The sequence below is a fragment of the Drosophila tropicalis genome, unplaced genomic scaffold, assembly GCF_018151085.1.
Source record: "Drosophila tropicalis isolate 14030-0801.00 unplaced genomic scaffold, ASM1815108v1 contig_845, whole genome shotgun sequence".
Taxonomy (NCBI): domain Eukaryota; kingdom Metazoa; phylum Arthropoda; class Insecta; order Diptera; family Drosophilidae; genus Drosophila; species Drosophila tropicalis.
In genome coordinates, this window is record NW_027173338.1 from 7,680,359 (window position 1) to 7,697,376 (window position 17,018).

A 17,018-nucleotide genomic window follows, 5' to 3' on the forward strand; every position below is an offset into this window, starting at 1 on the left:
TTTATTGCTTTTGGGGCGTCGATCGCTTATAAAGCATGTTATGTCAATAATAATTTTTCGCATTTCCCGTTAGACAGTCCCAGAGAACGAACCTCCGTTGCGTTTGCTGTTGTTATTATTTGTTGTTGTTCTAATCGGAGTTTCGTCATCGGGTCCGGTAGACGTAGTCGGTACTCGGTCTTCGAAGAGGGGGCCAAAGACGTTCTGCCTTCCCAAACATTCAGTTAGTTGATCGCGTGTACTGCCCGAGAGTGGAGTGCGCATATCAAGCGATATTGCCTTAAAGTTAACTCACTTAGCACACTCACTTCCCACCCCCGGTACACTCCCCTCTTCCACACATTCCACACTCTCCGTTTAAAGTGTCAAGATCAGTGCCATCAACGAGCAGCAGCAGCAGCAATTGTCGTCGTCATCATCTCATACGCTGGAACTTGTAAACATAAATCAAGAAAAAATATTTTTAAAAAGTGCTGCTTAAGCTGAAATATAAAATTTGATAAAAACCAAACGAAACATGCAATTTGTTAAAAAATTTTGCAAAGGCTTTAACAAAGAATTGCAGAAAAAAAACTTCGGATTCGAATACAATCGGGTCCATTTGTTCTACAGATCACAGGTAAATATTATTATCAGTTCAATGTTCAGATATATATGTAGGTACATATAAATGATATCAGAGTTCAAATACTTGTTGCTCACCTCGTAAAAGAATGCGTCAAAAGCTCCTTAAAGTTGAAACTAAAATAATTTTATTAGTTTAAATATTTAACTTTAAAAGTGTTGAGTGGGTTCACAATTAGAGTTAAAATTTTTGATATTATGTAATTTATTTGCTTTTCCTTGATCAGAAGATGCAAATTTAAATTGTTTAACAAATATACTCTGTACCTTATTGAATGTCTGTATATAATCAGCAGGTACCTACTATATAATCATGATCGGCATTAACAGACAGGTCAATATTTTGACTTATAGACTGTGCCCCGTCAAATCAAACTCTAGCCAAGCCCCTGGTATTTGTATTAAAAAATTTATTCAGCTGTTGCATTTCTTTACAATCTAAAAAGGTTTACTAAAGACGTCATAAAGGTACTACTGTTTGCTAGGTGGCGACACAGTGTTGATTTAGAAATAAGATATGAGTTAGCAATGAGAAATTGAAGGAATGTTTGATTGTAGCAAAGATTTTGTTGCACCTTTACTTAATTTGTCGTAATAGTTACATAAGAGCTAAAAAATATAAATTTTTTAATCAAATTTCTCATTAATTTTAGCTTATTAATTAGTTTTCTTAATATATAAACCATTTTAATATATAAACCATTTTTTCATAAAGTGTTTCTTCGTTTTATAAAGTTGCCCCTAAAACAAATTTGACTGGTGTATTGTGATTTGCTAGTCTAGATAAGGGCATTTGTATTAAAAGTTTTATATTTTTTATTGTAAAGAACTCTTGAAAGTTCATTGTTGTATATACAGAGTGAAATGTTAGTCAACACCCTTAAAAGTTTTCGCCCCCTAAATCGTAACGCCCCTGTCGTGACATTCCGAGAAATTTGACAAATTATCGCAAATTATTAACAACATTTTTTTGTTAGCATTTAATTTGAATCGACCGCCATATGTTGTTATATGTATATAACTAGAATTCGATCAAAACGATTTGGTTGTTTTGTTTTTTTTTTTTTGACAAACCATTTCCGCCAAATTCAAGTGCAAATCAAATAAATTGAATTATCATTGCGTAAATACAAAATAGTTTTTAATTTCCTTTTGTTTTGATTTACCTAATAACAAAAAAGAAAAAGAAAACAAAACAAATCAAAGCAACCAAACTGTTAGACACGAGTTTTAGCTACGTCATCGTTTGACAGCTTCCAAAATTGATAAGGTAAATGGCAAAACTGATAAGAAAAATATTTATTTGCCCGACCTGGGCAATCAGTTGAATTAAAGGTGATTCAGGTGAAGCACTTATATATGGGTATTATTGTTGTTAATTAAATTACATAAATTTATAAAAGGTTACTACAAGGGTCAGACAGTGATCTATCTGCGTATGTACTTATACAGAGTGATAAGAGAAATTGAGAGCATGGAAAAATTCGTATTACTACATTGTAAATACTAGATTACAGAATAATACTCATAGGTATAAGGTGTTGGTTGGTATTACATGGAATGTATATGAATTTCAAGTGAAATGATAAGATCTAATCACAGTGATGTTGTTAGATAAAATAGTTGAAGGTTACTTTTTACTTCTGACGGAAGTTAGGTTTTTGGCGTGCCAAAGGTTGATAAGTAATTTGGCACCTGTTTCAGAAAGTTTATCAACTTTGTTGTGTGTTTGCCTCCATAGACAATTGGCTTTCAAAGATAGATATAACAAATGTCTATAAGGGGTCTTTGATGACGTATGAATATCAATGTGAAAGATAAAAAAAGTTACCGAAATTATTCTTTAGAATTTTTGTTATTGATTGTCAAATTCGACTTTTTTCATTATAGACAGATAAAAAGACAACACATTACATAAAAACATGTGCAAAATTAGTTATCGAACTTTGGACTTTAAACTTTTAGCTATTTTATCTATCTAGCATTACCTTAAAATAGATCTTATCTCAAATTTTTAAAGTAATTCTTTTAGTATCTAAAAACGCAAAAGCATTACCCACATAAGAGTAAAAAAGTAAAACAATGAACATTAACGACACATCATTTTATTGTAGTTAGATAGTATGACTAAGTTACATATATAAGCCATTGATTATTTGCTAATTGCATTGATATCAGTTTGATTATCTAAAAATTGGTTCAGAAACAATTTGGATACACTGTATGGCACGTGTCACAATGATTAGGAATGGAACAGCAAATGTATCTTAATTTGATTTACGTATTAACACTTTGCGGTTTCTTTGATCAAATATTCTGATAGCTGATTTTATCATGATGACGTTGAAATACCCTTGCGTTTCTTAGAGTTATATACAGTTGGGCTGAAGAACATGATCTTTGGTTAGAAGGCAAAAATCAGCAACTAAAGGAAGAAGAACTTATATTTAGAACATGTTCTTTGTTTAGAAGATGTAAACATTTAAATAAAAAGAAAAGGTCGCTTTCTGGCAGTGTACCCAAAAATAAATGCAAAATTTAATGTCAGAATGTTAACTAGTAATGAAGTTGGTCTCTCTTTTCATATCAATTCAATGACATATTCTATTTTTGCCTATCTGAATGTGTGACAAAAGATTATAGTCCCTATTACCTCCATACACATTGAGTGTGACTTCAATTGAACTTCACTTATCGCTAATTGTCTGCCCCCGCTTTTATTTGCAGTGGCAGAAAGATGAAACCAATGGAATCTATTTACTATATCGATGGATCTGGGCTCTCTTTTTCCTGTCCGTATACATTATGTGCATCATTATGCAATTTTGTGATGGCAAATTCTTCATTTATATGACTAATTGGGGTTTCGGACTGTGTGCCATTACTATGCTGATCTCTGCCATACAAGTCACCTATTGGCATTATGATATTAAAGATACACGCAGTCTGGTCCAAGAATCGGGAAATAAAGCCAGCACAACGAGAGGCTTGAAAATCTATTGGTGGCTATATAATATGACGCTGTCATTGGCATTGATTATATCCACAGTATACTGGATATTTCTGTATGGTCACACCGGTAAGTCACTCAATGAGCGAAAGGTCGAGATAAATTTAAATCATTTGCATTTGACTATCCATTTACAGAAAAACCCGTGCGCTTTCCTGCCATTAGCATTATCACGCATGGCTTGAACTCGACCATGATGATAATTGATTTTCTGATTGTGGCCTTTCCCTTGAGATTGTTACACATGATCTATGGGATGCTATTGGCAATTTTCTTCTTCCTTTTTACGCTGGTCTATCACCTTTGCGGCGGCACAGATGAGTAAGTGGAAAAGCAACAAATTTTAGGATGATTCTTAACTATTTTGCCATTTCTTTTACAGGTTTGGCAATCCCTTCGTCTATCCCATTCTGGATTGGCACAATCCCGATCGTTGTCTGGTGACATTTGTGGGTATATTTCTGTTGATATTCTGCTACTGGCTCCTGCTCTTTGGCCTGTACAAATTGAAGAGGGTATTCAATCGGGCATTCAGTGTGGTCTGGACGCCCCATGCTGTTGGCCTTATATAAGGGCGTACATACATGGATCATGAACACAGACATCGCCCAGTTTAGAAGTAGTTAATACCAGCATTTTCCATACCATCCGACGCATACACTCATCTATACCCATCCATGTAACACAACACCCACATAACGCACACACAGCATTAAAGCATTTATTTATCTGTAGTAACTAGTAATATTAGGTTTTTCTGGTTCCTTTATGTTGTAGCTACATAAATTGATTTAGTTCCATTTTAGGTTTCTTTTTTTTAAATTAGCGATGAGCAACAAACAATTAAGCAATTTACAAACAACGAAAAGGAAGAACTTGTTACATTATGAGTAAATTTATAGTTTAAGAATGAATATTGTTGAAAATACTTGATTACTAAATGGATAATTACTTTTGTAGTATTTGGTTGACAGAAAAACCAATTTTAGAGGGAACAAAAGTATTATGAAAAAAGATATTTGAAAAATAAAACGAATTGCAAAAGAAATTATAAAGTATATTTTCTTCGAGTAAGTTGGAGTGAATAAAGTATATTCATTAGAGGGAAATTAAGTAATTTTTAAGTCCATAACAGTATCTTATTAATGACAAAGTTTCAGAACAACTACCAGTATGAAAAGTAATGAAAATATAATCTCCAATTCAAAATCGAAAGGGCTGGTTAAATATTTAACTTTCCCCTATGAAATAAACGCCATAAGGGACTCCAATCGCAGTGAAGTTTGCAAGTATTGATATTTATATGTATGTAAGTCAATATCTTTTAAGAATCTTTGTTTTAATTACCACAGCGATATATACATATGTATATTCAAAAGGTAGGTCGCCGAAATCAGATAAAAATAACAAAATGACGTACCATTTGTTTAGTTGACACTCAAATAAACTGAAAATATGGAAAATATGAACCAAAAGCTAATAATATTTACAGTTTTTGCAAGTATACTTTGAATTCCAGGAACTGTTAAATATTTTTAAGAATTTGCTATAGTTTATATATAAAGTAATTGTATTAAATTACCTACAGGTAAGAAGTTATATAATTAAATTGAAAGGTTTTTATACAAATAAGTCTTTCAACATCAGAAAAGGATATCACACGAGCTCGTCTTAATTATTGTTTAGTTCTATGTGCTTTAATGGAAAACTATAAATGCCTTATTGCCAATTCTGTAAGTAATTCCTTAAGAGTTATAAAACTCTTCCAGCTCTCGCTCTCCCTCAGAAATTTGGCATATTAAATTTTAGACTCGAATTTGTATTAAAAAATTGATAACTAGGCAAATTTAAGCAGAAAATTTTTTACTTAAGCTATGTTTACATTATGTGATCGAAATTTGGAATTACTTGTAGTTGATTATATTTTATGACTAGTCATATAAATATTTGCGGTCTTGAAGTACTTATTGTAAATACATATGTCATCATCGGCAAAAGTTTATGATAATGGAAATTCATAAATATTAAACTTTTAAATTAATTGTTCCCGCATAAATGTGAATTGACGATTGTCTCCTTACCTTAATAATATTACTATGGAATATAAAGTGTGAGTAGCTCTACAAATATATCTTGACCTCAATTCCGCTCATACTTAAATTTTGAAGAGGTATTTAAATCGGACTTTACCTCACCAGGTGAGATTAACTACTGAAATTCATAAAAATTTTAACTTTATAATAAATTTTCGTGCTTAAAATATGTCATATTTGTAGCTTACAACAATGTAAGAACTGTTGATACTGTAGCCATTTTAGTTGGAAATCGTACGATCCTATAACTCATTACTCATTACTCATAAACAATTGTCAGTTAAGTGTTTTGGTCCCCTGATAACCCATGGGCAGTTGTGTACATATATTTCTAGGACTTGCTTACAATTAGTCACACTTTTCCAAGAAAATTTGTAGTTTGAAAGTTTATAATATTAAATATAATGTTTAGGTACTTGTCGCGATTGTTGAACTACTTGGAAAAACCTATATAAATATTCAAGTTCCTCAATGCACTCGAGCTATATATGTTTTTCCAAGTAGTTGAACCATTGCGATAAGTACCTAATAACTATATTCATAGTTAGTAGATTATAGTAAGAAGTTTACTTAGAGAAAAGAAACTTTGTGTTAATTAGATAGAAAACATTCTAACAAATTGCATTACCTTCCACATGTGAAAAAATCAACTCCATAGATGATATTTGAATAGATTGAGAGAGTTCTACCATAGAATCGATTAAGTAATTTTTAAAGATGCTTTTATCTGGTTATATATTAAGATATACATTTTTCTATAAAGCTTTTTTTCCAAGAGGCAATATTTGTATATGGAAAAATATTGGTTTCTTTTTAGGAAAAGTTAAATGGGGATATGTATTCAAGTGTTTTGGGTTTCAAGTTACAAGTTCAATTAGAAGGGGTTTCTGTGAAGGGTATTGAGTTTATATTTCACCTTAATGTACTCAACTTGAAATGTGCCAGAAATTGTAAAACCTTAACGTGTTCTATTTGTTCAGAAACAAGTTCTGTGTCTCTTTCTCTCTCGTCTTTGTAAACTGTACCTAACTTTAAAGCCAATTTCCAAAAAAGACAAAGACTAATTAAAGTCTGCCATGCTTGGTCTTTGCTTATGACGAAATTTGATAAAGAAGTAAGGAGAGGCAAACAAGAAGCAGAGAAAAAATAGCATCATTATCTTCATCATTATTGCCTACGTTGCGGCTGTTTATCGTTCTGCAACCACTAAATTAGTAAACTTACCTGCAAACACACATGGTCGTAACCGAGAGAGAGAGAGAGAGAGAGAGGGAATCAAGCACTGGTTTATGTATATGATAAAACTACCTACACAGCTATGATATTCGTGAGAGTTTTGGGTCTAGGGGAGACTGGTTCCATTCAAGCTGCGATCAGTTTTGAAACGTGCGTCGCGTCGTCAAGTCGTGATTGAGTCTGGGTTGGTATTGAATATATATTACTATATTTTGTTTTCTTTGGATTTGGGTCCCACCATGTGGGAATCGTGTGCTCCTTTTACTCTCTTCGATTCTGATGCATTGGCACATGAATGTGAATGTGAATGTGAATGTTGCTGTAAGACAAATGCAATTCAAAAAATGACAGACAAACCGTTATGCAAAGTTTTTTTTTTGTTTTTGGTTTTTGCTTGCTGTTGTTGCTGTGGTGACCCAAATATACGTTACCAACTTGCTGCCAAAATATTATTATAACAACAACAACAACAGCAACGTAAAAAAAGAAGCCAGTTAGACTGCCCAGCCACGCGTGTAATTCCCTTCAAATGTGCAAAAAAAATAATACTACAAAAAAAAAAAAAACATTAACAAATAAAAGAAAAAAAGAGAAAAAAAAAACATCATTATTATTGTTAACTAGCTTAGCCTATTTTTTGCTTTGCTTTGCTTTGTTTTGTGTTCTTTTTCTATGCATTGTGTGTGTATGTGTGTGAGCTTGTGTGTACAAAGAGTATAAGTACCTGCCAATGGTTTTCGAGGTGTTGGCCAAGTTTGTGTAAAGCCAAAATCTAGCACAAAGCAAATAGTTTCAATACATATACAAAAATGTATATATGTACATATATACATACATACATATATATGTTTAAATACATGGCATATCGGCGAAACTCTAGCTTAGCCATATGCATATATATTGCCTCATTGAAAGGCACGTACCATATGGAATCTTTGAAAATTAACAATTACAATCATATGTGTATAGAAACAACAAATAATTTTTCCATAAATAATAATTTAAAGATTAATTGAGTTTATGACAATAAAATACAATAAACATGGGCTAAAAAAATGTATTATAAGCAAAGGTTGTCAGGGCTTGCGGCTTGGATCTAAAAAAAGTTAAACAAATTTGTTAGTTAAAGAAAATAACTGTTACTAGCTACTAGTTAGAACCGGTTCTAAATAAGTAGCTAATCAATATTATTAGAAGAAAATTAATATACATAATCCCCCCCTCAAGGCCAATGACTAAACAAAATAAGTTACAATGCCAAAGTTACTTAACGAAAGGTCGTTGAGGGAATTATTTCCAATTGCCATAGAATGATTTTCTTGTTGACAGTTTTTAGAGCAAACATATGTCAGTATTGTTATATCTGTCTTAGGATCTAACATACATATGATTTTTTATATTTTATGTATTTTTAATGAAATTCTAAACATTTCTAAATCATAATCTTAAGGTTTGCTAAACTGCTTTTGCCAAGGACAACAAAACTATTAAAAAATAGAGCTATTAGAAAATTGAAGGGAATAGGCAACTCCTGCTGATTAAGAACACAAGAATATATGTACTTCCCAGGATTGTAAACTTTTCCCTCTTTGCCTCAAAATCTTCTATAGAGCTTGGTGCTGACTCTGTATTCATTTCATGTTGATAGTTCTTAAAAACTAAACAAAATGTTCGATAAGTTTTGTGGAAAATAGTTTCTAATGAAAGCATTGAACTGACAATATTTACCTCCTATACTTGTTTACACAATGAATTGTTAAAAGCAAACTCCTATTGAATTTGAAAGCCATAAAAATGAATGCATCTATCTGAAGTAGACACAAATAAAACGAATGAAGGCAAGTTGTTAGTGCCAGGGGAGGAAATCGTGTGAAAATGCACAAAGTATATACATACATACATACCAAATGGGCCAACTTAGAAACCAGTTAAGCAAGTACTTACACTTTCACTAACAGTTCTATGGCCACGTTAACTCTTCCCTTTCTCGAAGTAATCCAATTTGAATACCTTGAGAATAGATACAAATTATTTCACTGTTATATGCAAATTATATTTGATTTAGCCAAGTCAAAATATCGTTTCAATCAATTCAACATTTTCTTGCCTCAAACGCATAAGTAATTGAATTTCTCACCTAATCAGCAATTCCAGAAAGCAAACTTCACAACCCAATCAAGGTTTATCAATGGACTAATTAGCGTCCAAGTGGCGTCATAAAAAAAAAACTTAAGAATTTTTTAATAATGATTTTTTGATTAGTACTTTTTATTTTATTATTGGGCCTGAGCTAGATGGACTTTGTCTTTGGCAAATCGTAAACAACAAAAATTTCTAACCCAAACAATTAAAACAAATTTAAATGCAAATTTTGAAAGTTTTGTCAAATGGTCAAATGGTTGGCCATCCAGCCATATATCGAGCTGGTTACGTTGACATTAACATAAGAAATGTTTGTCATGGCTTTGAACTCTTTCGAATTTCACTTTCTATGGCTATTGAATGGAAATTAGGCAAATTTTCATCTTTCTTCTTGGGCTGTAGACAGCTGTGTCTACCAAACAAAAACGATCTCTTATCTAATCAATGATAAGATGGACAAAGACTATTTGTGCTCTACTATATTTAGTAGTAAGACAAGATTTGTTATTTTGGCAATTCATTGAACTATTTTCTTTTCCTTTATCATATCGATCATTTACATGTGGTTTGACTGCATTCAACTTGAATGAAAAAGAAGAAGCAAAATTGTTTACACAGCTTGTAAAGGTCAACAAGTTTATTTTTTTTTATATTTTTTGTTGTATCTTCAGGTTCATTGTAGTACATTTCGTTTTAGTTTTTTTTTTCTCTTTTTAAGAGCCATAAACCTATATAAAATACATACATAAGTTTTGTTGACCAAAATGTGGCACACATCATTGTGTGTGTGTGTGTGTTGGTGTGTCTATTTGAGAGTGTGTTAATGAAGGGGACAAGTCGAAAAATAAATTTTAAAAATTATGGCTAGGTTAGCTAGCTAGCATTCGCTTTGGTAGTTGTTATTTTGTCGTTGTTGTTGTTTTTTTAAAATATTTTTTTTTACTTTTTTCGTGTTGTTGTTGTTGTTGATTATCTGTGAACTGCGTGCAAGTTCAGGGACGATAAACATCTGAGTTTTTCGTTCATTTAAAATGTGTTTTTCTGTCTACTTGGAAAATTAGTTTTACAGCAAGAGAGATGAATCTGAGATACCCTACTTTAATCACATCAAACATATTAGATCAAACATATTAGATGGACTCTGAGGTTAGCTTTTAGTCAACTTGTTTAGTAAGACGTTCGTGAAGAGGTCGACCTGGCCATGAAACTACTCTATATGTATGTACATATATACCTAATTGAATTGCAAATGTTTTTTTTTTTTTAATTTATGTATGCCATTTTAGCTGAAAGTGTAAACGGTATAATTAAAATGTTTAAATTAAATCTTTGCACATTTACATTACATTAAAAAAGAAAAGAACAAAGTTGTTTAATTAAATGAAATAATTTAATGAACTAGCAAGAATAATATACTATCTAGATGGTATCCTCTATTATTTTCAGACGTGCACTTAGCGCTTAGTGAAAAACTCTTAAAGTAGTCGATTAAACCTTGTTTTTAATGATCTACATTTTTGTAATAAGTGACCTTTAAAAATAACCTTTGTTGAAATATAAAGTAAAATATTGTTTTGTAGTAATATTTTTATTACATTGAGGCAAAGGTTTTGCACATGGCTGAATTTTATATTTGAACATTTTTCCATTAGGAATTATAATAATTTCATTAATGACACTTATTTCTTTGAAAGAACTTAATACGTCTTGCATTAACTAACTAACTGCAATAGTTTATGATATAAAAAACATCGTAAAAACAAAAGAAATATATATTTTAAAGTTTCTATGTAGTTTGTTATAGCTTTTCGATCTATGCACATATAGCAACTGAATTTTATTATAACAAAAAAAAAGCTGAATTTATAAAAGAATTTATAAGAAAAAGTGTAATACTCAATGGGTTCATTATTATTAAATTATTTCTCCTCGATATGTCTAAAACGGCTATGACCATGGTGATTTTTTAAATGTAATAAATTTATTATTATTATTATTATACCAATTAGTAATTGTTATAAAAAGCAAAGTAAATTGCATTTACAATTAGTTTTTTAATCTAATTGTGCTTGTTCCTTAATAAAAAAGTACAACAAAGAAGTGTATTCTTTAGTGCTAAAACAAAAAATTGAACTACAGTATATTCAAATGTAATCCAAAATCAGGGTCGTAATGAAAATTGCACTGGAATTTCCGATGTAAGGATTAGAACATTATTCGAAATTGAAAAGAAATTAATATTTCTTCTATCCAAAAAATGTAATAAATTTTAGCTTCATGAAATAGTCAAATATTTTGCTGTTCATTAGCATTTTTTGTTTCTAACTTGATAATATGTACTTACATATATCCTGATTCAAAATTAAGTTTAAAAACATTTCACTTTTATAAATAGTTTAAAATTTGGCAATGTTTTAATTTACCTAATGTGTTCAAAACTGTATTAAAGTACATAAATGAATAAACATTAAATCTAGTTTTCAGTGATGAAAAATCTTTCCTGCCATTTGGTTACTATAACACTGCCCCAATGACATCCGCATATTAAAAAATATTTGATTTATAATGACAACTAAGTCAGTAGTTTTTATTCAGTTATTTCAATTTGTCGACTTACTTTTTCTTATTTTCAATTGTTAGTGAAAATTGCCTTTATAAAAGAATTGTCTCTTGGAGTCATAAAAGAGATAAAGAGAGAATACACCTAGTGTGTCTGTTGAATGGTTTATCTTAACTTTAAAATGCATAATGATAAGATACTCACAACGTTTCAGGGCTAAAAACCTACGAGTTACATTTCATAAGTTTAGCCTTGTTTTTCTGGTATGCAGTACACTACAATTCATGGTTAGGGACTTTATGCAGTCTGAATTACTTAACAGCGTGATGACCTACACCTTTTTGTAGTATTTTGTTGTTAGCTTTTCGCATTCTGCAGCCCATTTTGGTGCGACCTTAGCAGTCTTATTGTTTTATTATTTCGTGCTTATTTTTCCAACTCACATTCATATTATGAGAGATATAACTAATAAAGCCGACTCATGGGATATAATGACAATTAATGTCACACAAGTTGGAACATGGCAAAATAAAGATCGCAAATGACTAGACAACAATTTTGAATAGTAGCAATGGAAATATCTATAATAGAGAGCTCAGTGAAGCGAATGACAGACTGAATTGTTGTTTAATTGAAGCCGATCCAACTCCATAGACATTAAATAGATGTCTGGCCGAATAGAGTAAAAACTTAGCTTCCTAGTAGTTTAAATTGATTGACCCCGGAACCCACAACTTCGACTATTTTAAATTAACTTATTTTAATTTAGACTTTTAAAACTAAATTTGGATAATGGTGCCCTTTGTCGCTTGTCGCGTTGTCGCTTTGTCGCGTTGTCGCTAGCCTTGTTTAGTCGTCATTTTCTCCAGGTTCTGCATCAATCTTGTAGTCTGCAAATTTCTCGTACAGGATCTCCCGAGTTTTCTCATGGTCTGCCTTGCCCATGGACTGAGAGCGACCATAGATCTTAAGGTACTTATTTTGTCTATCATGGACAATGTATCCACCGCCAGTACATTGGGTGCACAGATCGTGTTGCTTTGCCTCCTTACGAAGAGCATCATAGATATCAACTGAAAAGGTCGCCACATCTGTATGTATTCTGAACACATCGAATCGGTTATTAAGACTTACTGTGATATTTCAGTGAACTACTGCCCCGTATCACTTCCCTGGCATTGGCCATTGAGCCATGTATATAGACTTGAGCACTAATATATTTGAATTTACCTTCCGAAACTTGAATCAATGGAAAATGGGTAAGATCCCGTACTTGTTTATCGCAATACTGACGCGAAGCTGTAGATGAGAATGGCTAAAGTGTTCTTAGACTGTTAAATGCTCTTACTTAAGTCCATCTTACCGCACATCATTGGACGCAAAGAGGGCAATAATAATTTGCGTAACTTATACATATTGGAAAAAAAGGTTTTTTTTTAATTTTATTTACCTCTAGCTATTAACGATACAAAAATAAAATTCTGAATGAATAACTGAATGTCTGTTTTCAGACTCAATATGAATTTTGCCTTCAAAGCCTACTGCGTCTTTCCAATAGTTTGTTATTCGTTAACAATTTTTATTTGTGTCCAAAAAAGTACACACTGAAAATAATTGGTTTTTTTTATGATTATTTGAATAACATTTGGAACGAAAATTTCAAAGTGCGTTCTTTAGATGATCTCTAGATGACCTCCATATTTGGAAGAGTCATTAGGTTAGCTACTAACTAACTCAAAATCACTGCCATCGCTAGGAGATGGTGAAAAATATTTGAAATTTTAACTCTAAGATTGAATAGACTGTTATTCTTTTAGATTCGCTAAATTACTTATATAATATTTATTTCTTTGAAACAGTGAATTTATTCCTTGAGTGTATAAATACCTTATCCTAAAGACAACTAATAGGATAGGACTAGAAGCGATCAAAGTTTTCCAATTAGTAGCTTCATTTATCGATAAGTTGTTCTCGGCTATCTTTAATGTTTAACTCTGAAAATCAATTAATCTACTTGAGATTCTTCCATTCTCCTTATTTTTTTGTAAATAACCAACTTCATATTTGTTCTTATTATTCTTATTTATTCTTTTTAGTTGCAGAGAGCTAAAAATTTACACAGAGAATGGCCTTTCATCGACAAATATGAATTGAAAAACTTGTCTCAAGAACAATAAATTAAACTTTTAAGAAAACAAAGAACAATTGAGAATAAAATTCAAACTATTAGGCCAATTTGGAAGCTATTGAAATGAGTAAACTTCAGGGGATTGTGCATCCTGTTAAAAAGGAATTTCGTCGAAAAGGCTGCGGATTCGATCATCATACGCCTGATGACTTTGTAAAATCGCAGGTAAGAATAAATTTTCGTTTGATTATTTGGTCAAGTGTGTTCAATGGAACGTCTTTGAGAGTTAAACGCCTCCAAGTGACACGCAATTGATATTAAGTATACAACTTGTTGGGAAACAATGGAGTTGTATGGGGGTCAATGTAACTTGACGAGTATTTTAAAGGGTTTACTTGGGTTACGCATTGCGAACCAACTTAACATAAATTTAGGAAGTCTCATTATTAGGTAAGTACGTATAAATAAAAAAAAATCACCCAAGCTAGATAATAACTAAAATTCAGTTGGTAATTTAGGTAATAATCCAATTATTGGTTTCTGGATATTTCAATTCAATTGGAACAAGCAAAATATCATAATAATGTTTCATTCTTTCGTCTTTTGCCATTGGGGGGGCTTAACGAACTAACCTCTGCCAACGGACAAAGGCACTGGGCGTTGTCACAGGTCTCTGTTGTGAAACCATTATATAAGTATGTATTGTCTTACCTTGAGCATATTCGATGACTTCTCTATCATCAATGTGGCCATGAAGGCAAAGGAGACCAAGAAGGCGAAACGATTGTTCTAGTATTTGAAATTAAACTAATGAAATATTCATAAGCACACGAACCATCGATAATCAGTCACCAGACCACCATCTATATATAGTCTATATACTTGTATAATAGCTCTGCTTTACTATATAGGACCGAACTGCAACTACCACTAACTAAGACACATACCTGTGCACATATTTGTAAATGTATGTTTAGAAAAGGATATTTCTTTTTTACTTTTGCAGTGGCAAACATGCACAAAAAGTATGACATATCTGTTCTATCGCTGGTTTATGGCTCTCTTCTTTGTGGCCGTTGTGATTGAGTCGATGTGGCCTGTAAAGGACGATGAGTCCAGTTATTGGTTGTACTTCATCTATATGACCAATTGGGGTATTTGGATGTGCATGCTAACAAATCTCTTGGGTGCTATATTGGTTACCATCTGGCATTATCATCCAGAATATGCGGGTAAGAATATAAATTTTTGAAATTATGAAATGTTTTATAAACTTTATTTTCTAGATAAACTTTTGAATATGAATGGCTGCTGTAGTTTTTTCCGCATTTATTGGGGAATGCATATAATCACTTTGGTTCTTTCCATTGTTATAACTATCATCTATTGGAGCATCCTCTATGATGGTGAGTTATTCCCTAAAGTAAGATGGTATTCCATTGCAGTTTCTATAATTTTTCCATTTTCTTTTCAGCTAATGAAAGCACATTGGATGCCACAAATGTGCTCACTCATGGCTTCAATTCCATATGCATGTTCATCGATCTATGGATAGTGGCCCATCCGTTGAGACTTTTACATATCTTTCTTCCAGTATTATTTGGCATTATCTATGCCATATTCTCTTACATCTATCAAATCAATGGAGGTATCAACAAGTAAGTTAACAAATAGCATACCATTATTTGTGTGTGTGTGTGTGGGTAAAGGACATTGGTTACAGCCAAAGAATTCGAAAGAAAGTTGTCTCTGTCCTCGTATTAATAGGGATAATAAGATTATATCTACATAGACTTTAAAAGCAGAGAATCTCCTAGAATCTCTCCTAGAAAAAGTAACAAAAAAGAAGATAGTGACTACTAAAGTTTGGGCCTGATGAAACATCCTAATTTTGGCTAGGGTAGTTAGTTAAACGAGGCATTTTCTTAATGAGGCCATTTTAAAACTGTTTTCTCTTTCGTTTTGCAGAAAGGGTAAACCATATATTTACCATGTGATTGACTGGAGTAAGCCCAAGGAGGCATTCATCACTGTGTTGGGTGTCCTTATTCTCTCCTGTGTCATATATGTGCTACTTTTTGCCTTCTTCAAGCTGCGCCTGTTTCTGCACCGAGTGTGTCGGAATAATTCGTTTGTCCTGCCCACCAGCAATAAGAAGCAGCAGGGTAAATCCAATGGACTGGATGATAAGCAATCATCGAATGGCATTCAGCATTCGCCATCTCATATATCCATGGTATTGGGCAATTTTACCGGTTACGAGAATCAAGCGTATTCGCCAAGTGGCGAGATGGCGACTGTCAATAAGATTTAAGATAATTTTTCTAATATTTGTATATACTATTCTATGTGTAGTTTAGTCAAATTGTACCAGTGATATTATGTTTTATTCTATGTTAATGAAATATTTTAAATGTGGAGGATTGAAATAAACAGAACAAAAAAAAAAAAGAAGAAAGGAAAAACCAAACACATTTGCCTTGATAACTAGCTCGTATTGTGTCCTTTACCCATTTTTGAATCAATATTTATTTAGTCATGCAAACATGTCATACTTGAATAGTAAAATCCATAAAATAGTGAAGAGGTAACCAGTTCGATTGCCACGCCTCTTGCTGCGGCTTTGGGAATTTTACAGTTGATAATTAAAAATTTATAAACGCGTTTGTGGTTTATGGGAGTGTCCCGATGAAAAGTTTGCATGCACTCGATAAACCAAACGAGGGAAGATCCAATGAGTCGGACACCAACTGTTGAAGGCTCTCAAGTGGCCCGATTTCGTATGAAAGTGTAAATATTTTACACAAGAGCCCCTAATCACCTTTAAATGACTACATTAGCCTAAATAGGCATGAAGGACATAACCAAACATAGGCCAATCGGGCAAGGACAATGGCCTTTATAATTTGGAATGGAATTTCATTTGGCTATTTATAAAACGGTATGAAAATGATGCAGTTAATCAGGATATCCCCAAAATGAGTTTGAATTTAATCAGCAAGCTTCAGATTCTCGACATCCTAGTATATAAAAATATGAAAATGAAACATCCAGTAAAAACTTCACATAAATTGTGTAGAGGATTCGAAGACTTTGAGGCAAGGAGCCTATCCATTTGTAATAGCTCTGCAGGACTGCCAATCTGTTGGTCTGAAGATTGATTTCATCTATTTCTTGTTTATAATCGAAATACCATCTTCATTTATTTTAGTCTTTAGTAGGAAT

At 32.2% G+C, this 17,018-nt stretch overlaps 2 protein-coding genes and 1 long non-coding RNA gene across 3 annotated transcripts; 2 read left to right on the forward strand and 1 right to left on the reverse strand.

Moving 5' to 3' along the window:
• The first annotated feature begins 89 nt into the window (after positions 1-89).
• rost (rolling stone) lies at positions 90-4,502 on the forward strand. The gene is made up of 4 exons (XM_068294399.1): positions 90-619; positions 3,352-3,703; positions 3,772-3,955; positions 4,017-4,502. Exons 1-4 carry the CDS (start codon positions 518-520, stop codon positions 4,204-4,206), a joined length of 828 nt encoding a protein of 275 aa, XP_068150500.1. The 5' UTR covers positions 90-517; the 3' UTR covers positions 4,207-4,502.
• A 2,608-nt stretch (positions 4,503-7,110) lies between these two features.
• Positions 7,111-16,263, forward strand: LOC137580577 (protein rolling stone). The gene is made up of 6 exons (XM_068294672.1): positions 7,111-7,147; positions 13,762-14,018; positions 14,800-15,025; positions 15,080-15,199; positions 15,268-15,451; positions 15,762-16,263. Exons 2-6 carry the CDS (start codon positions 13,917-13,919, stop codon positions 16,105-16,107), a joined length of 978 nt encoding a protein of 325 aa, XP_068150773.1. The 5' UTR covers positions 7,111-7,147; positions 13,762-13,916; the 3' UTR covers positions 16,108-16,263.
• On the reverse strand, positions 12,409-13,181 carry LOC137580578 (uncharacterized). The gene is made up of 3 exons (XR_011033020.1): positions 13,029-13,181; positions 12,800-12,964; positions 12,409-12,738 (listed from the first exon to the last, which is right to left on the reverse strand). It is a non-coding gene; the product is annotated as an uncharacterized lncRNA (long non-coding RNA).
• Positions 16,264-17,018: the final 755 nt, after the last annotated feature.

Bases quoted from the DNA above. Each gene is read 5' to 3' on its own strand.
- rost (XM_068294399.1), top strand. From the start codon at position 518: ATGCAATTTGTTAAAAAATTTTGCAAAGGCTTTAACAAAGAATTGCAG. The intron at 620-3,351 runs GTAAATATTATT...TTTTATTTGCAG, and splicing joins ATTTGTTCTACAGATCACAG to TGGCAGAAAGATGAAACCAA. The intron at 3,956-4,016 runs GTAAGTGGAAAA...TTTCTTTTACAG, and splicing joins CTTTGCGGCGGCACAGATGA to GTTTGGCAATCCCTTCGTCT.
- LOC137580577 (XM_068294672.1), top strand. From the start codon at position 13,917: ATGAGTAAACTTCAGGGGATTGTGCATCCTGTTAAAAAGGAATTTCGT. The intron at 14,019-14,799 runs GTAAGAATAAAT...TTACTTTTGCAG, and splicing joins ATGACTTTGTAAAATCGCAG to TGGCAAACATGCACAAAAAG. The intron at 15,026-15,079 runs GTAAGAATATAA...TTTATTTTCTAG, and splicing joins TTATCATCCAGAATATGCGG to ATAAACTTTTGAATATGAAT.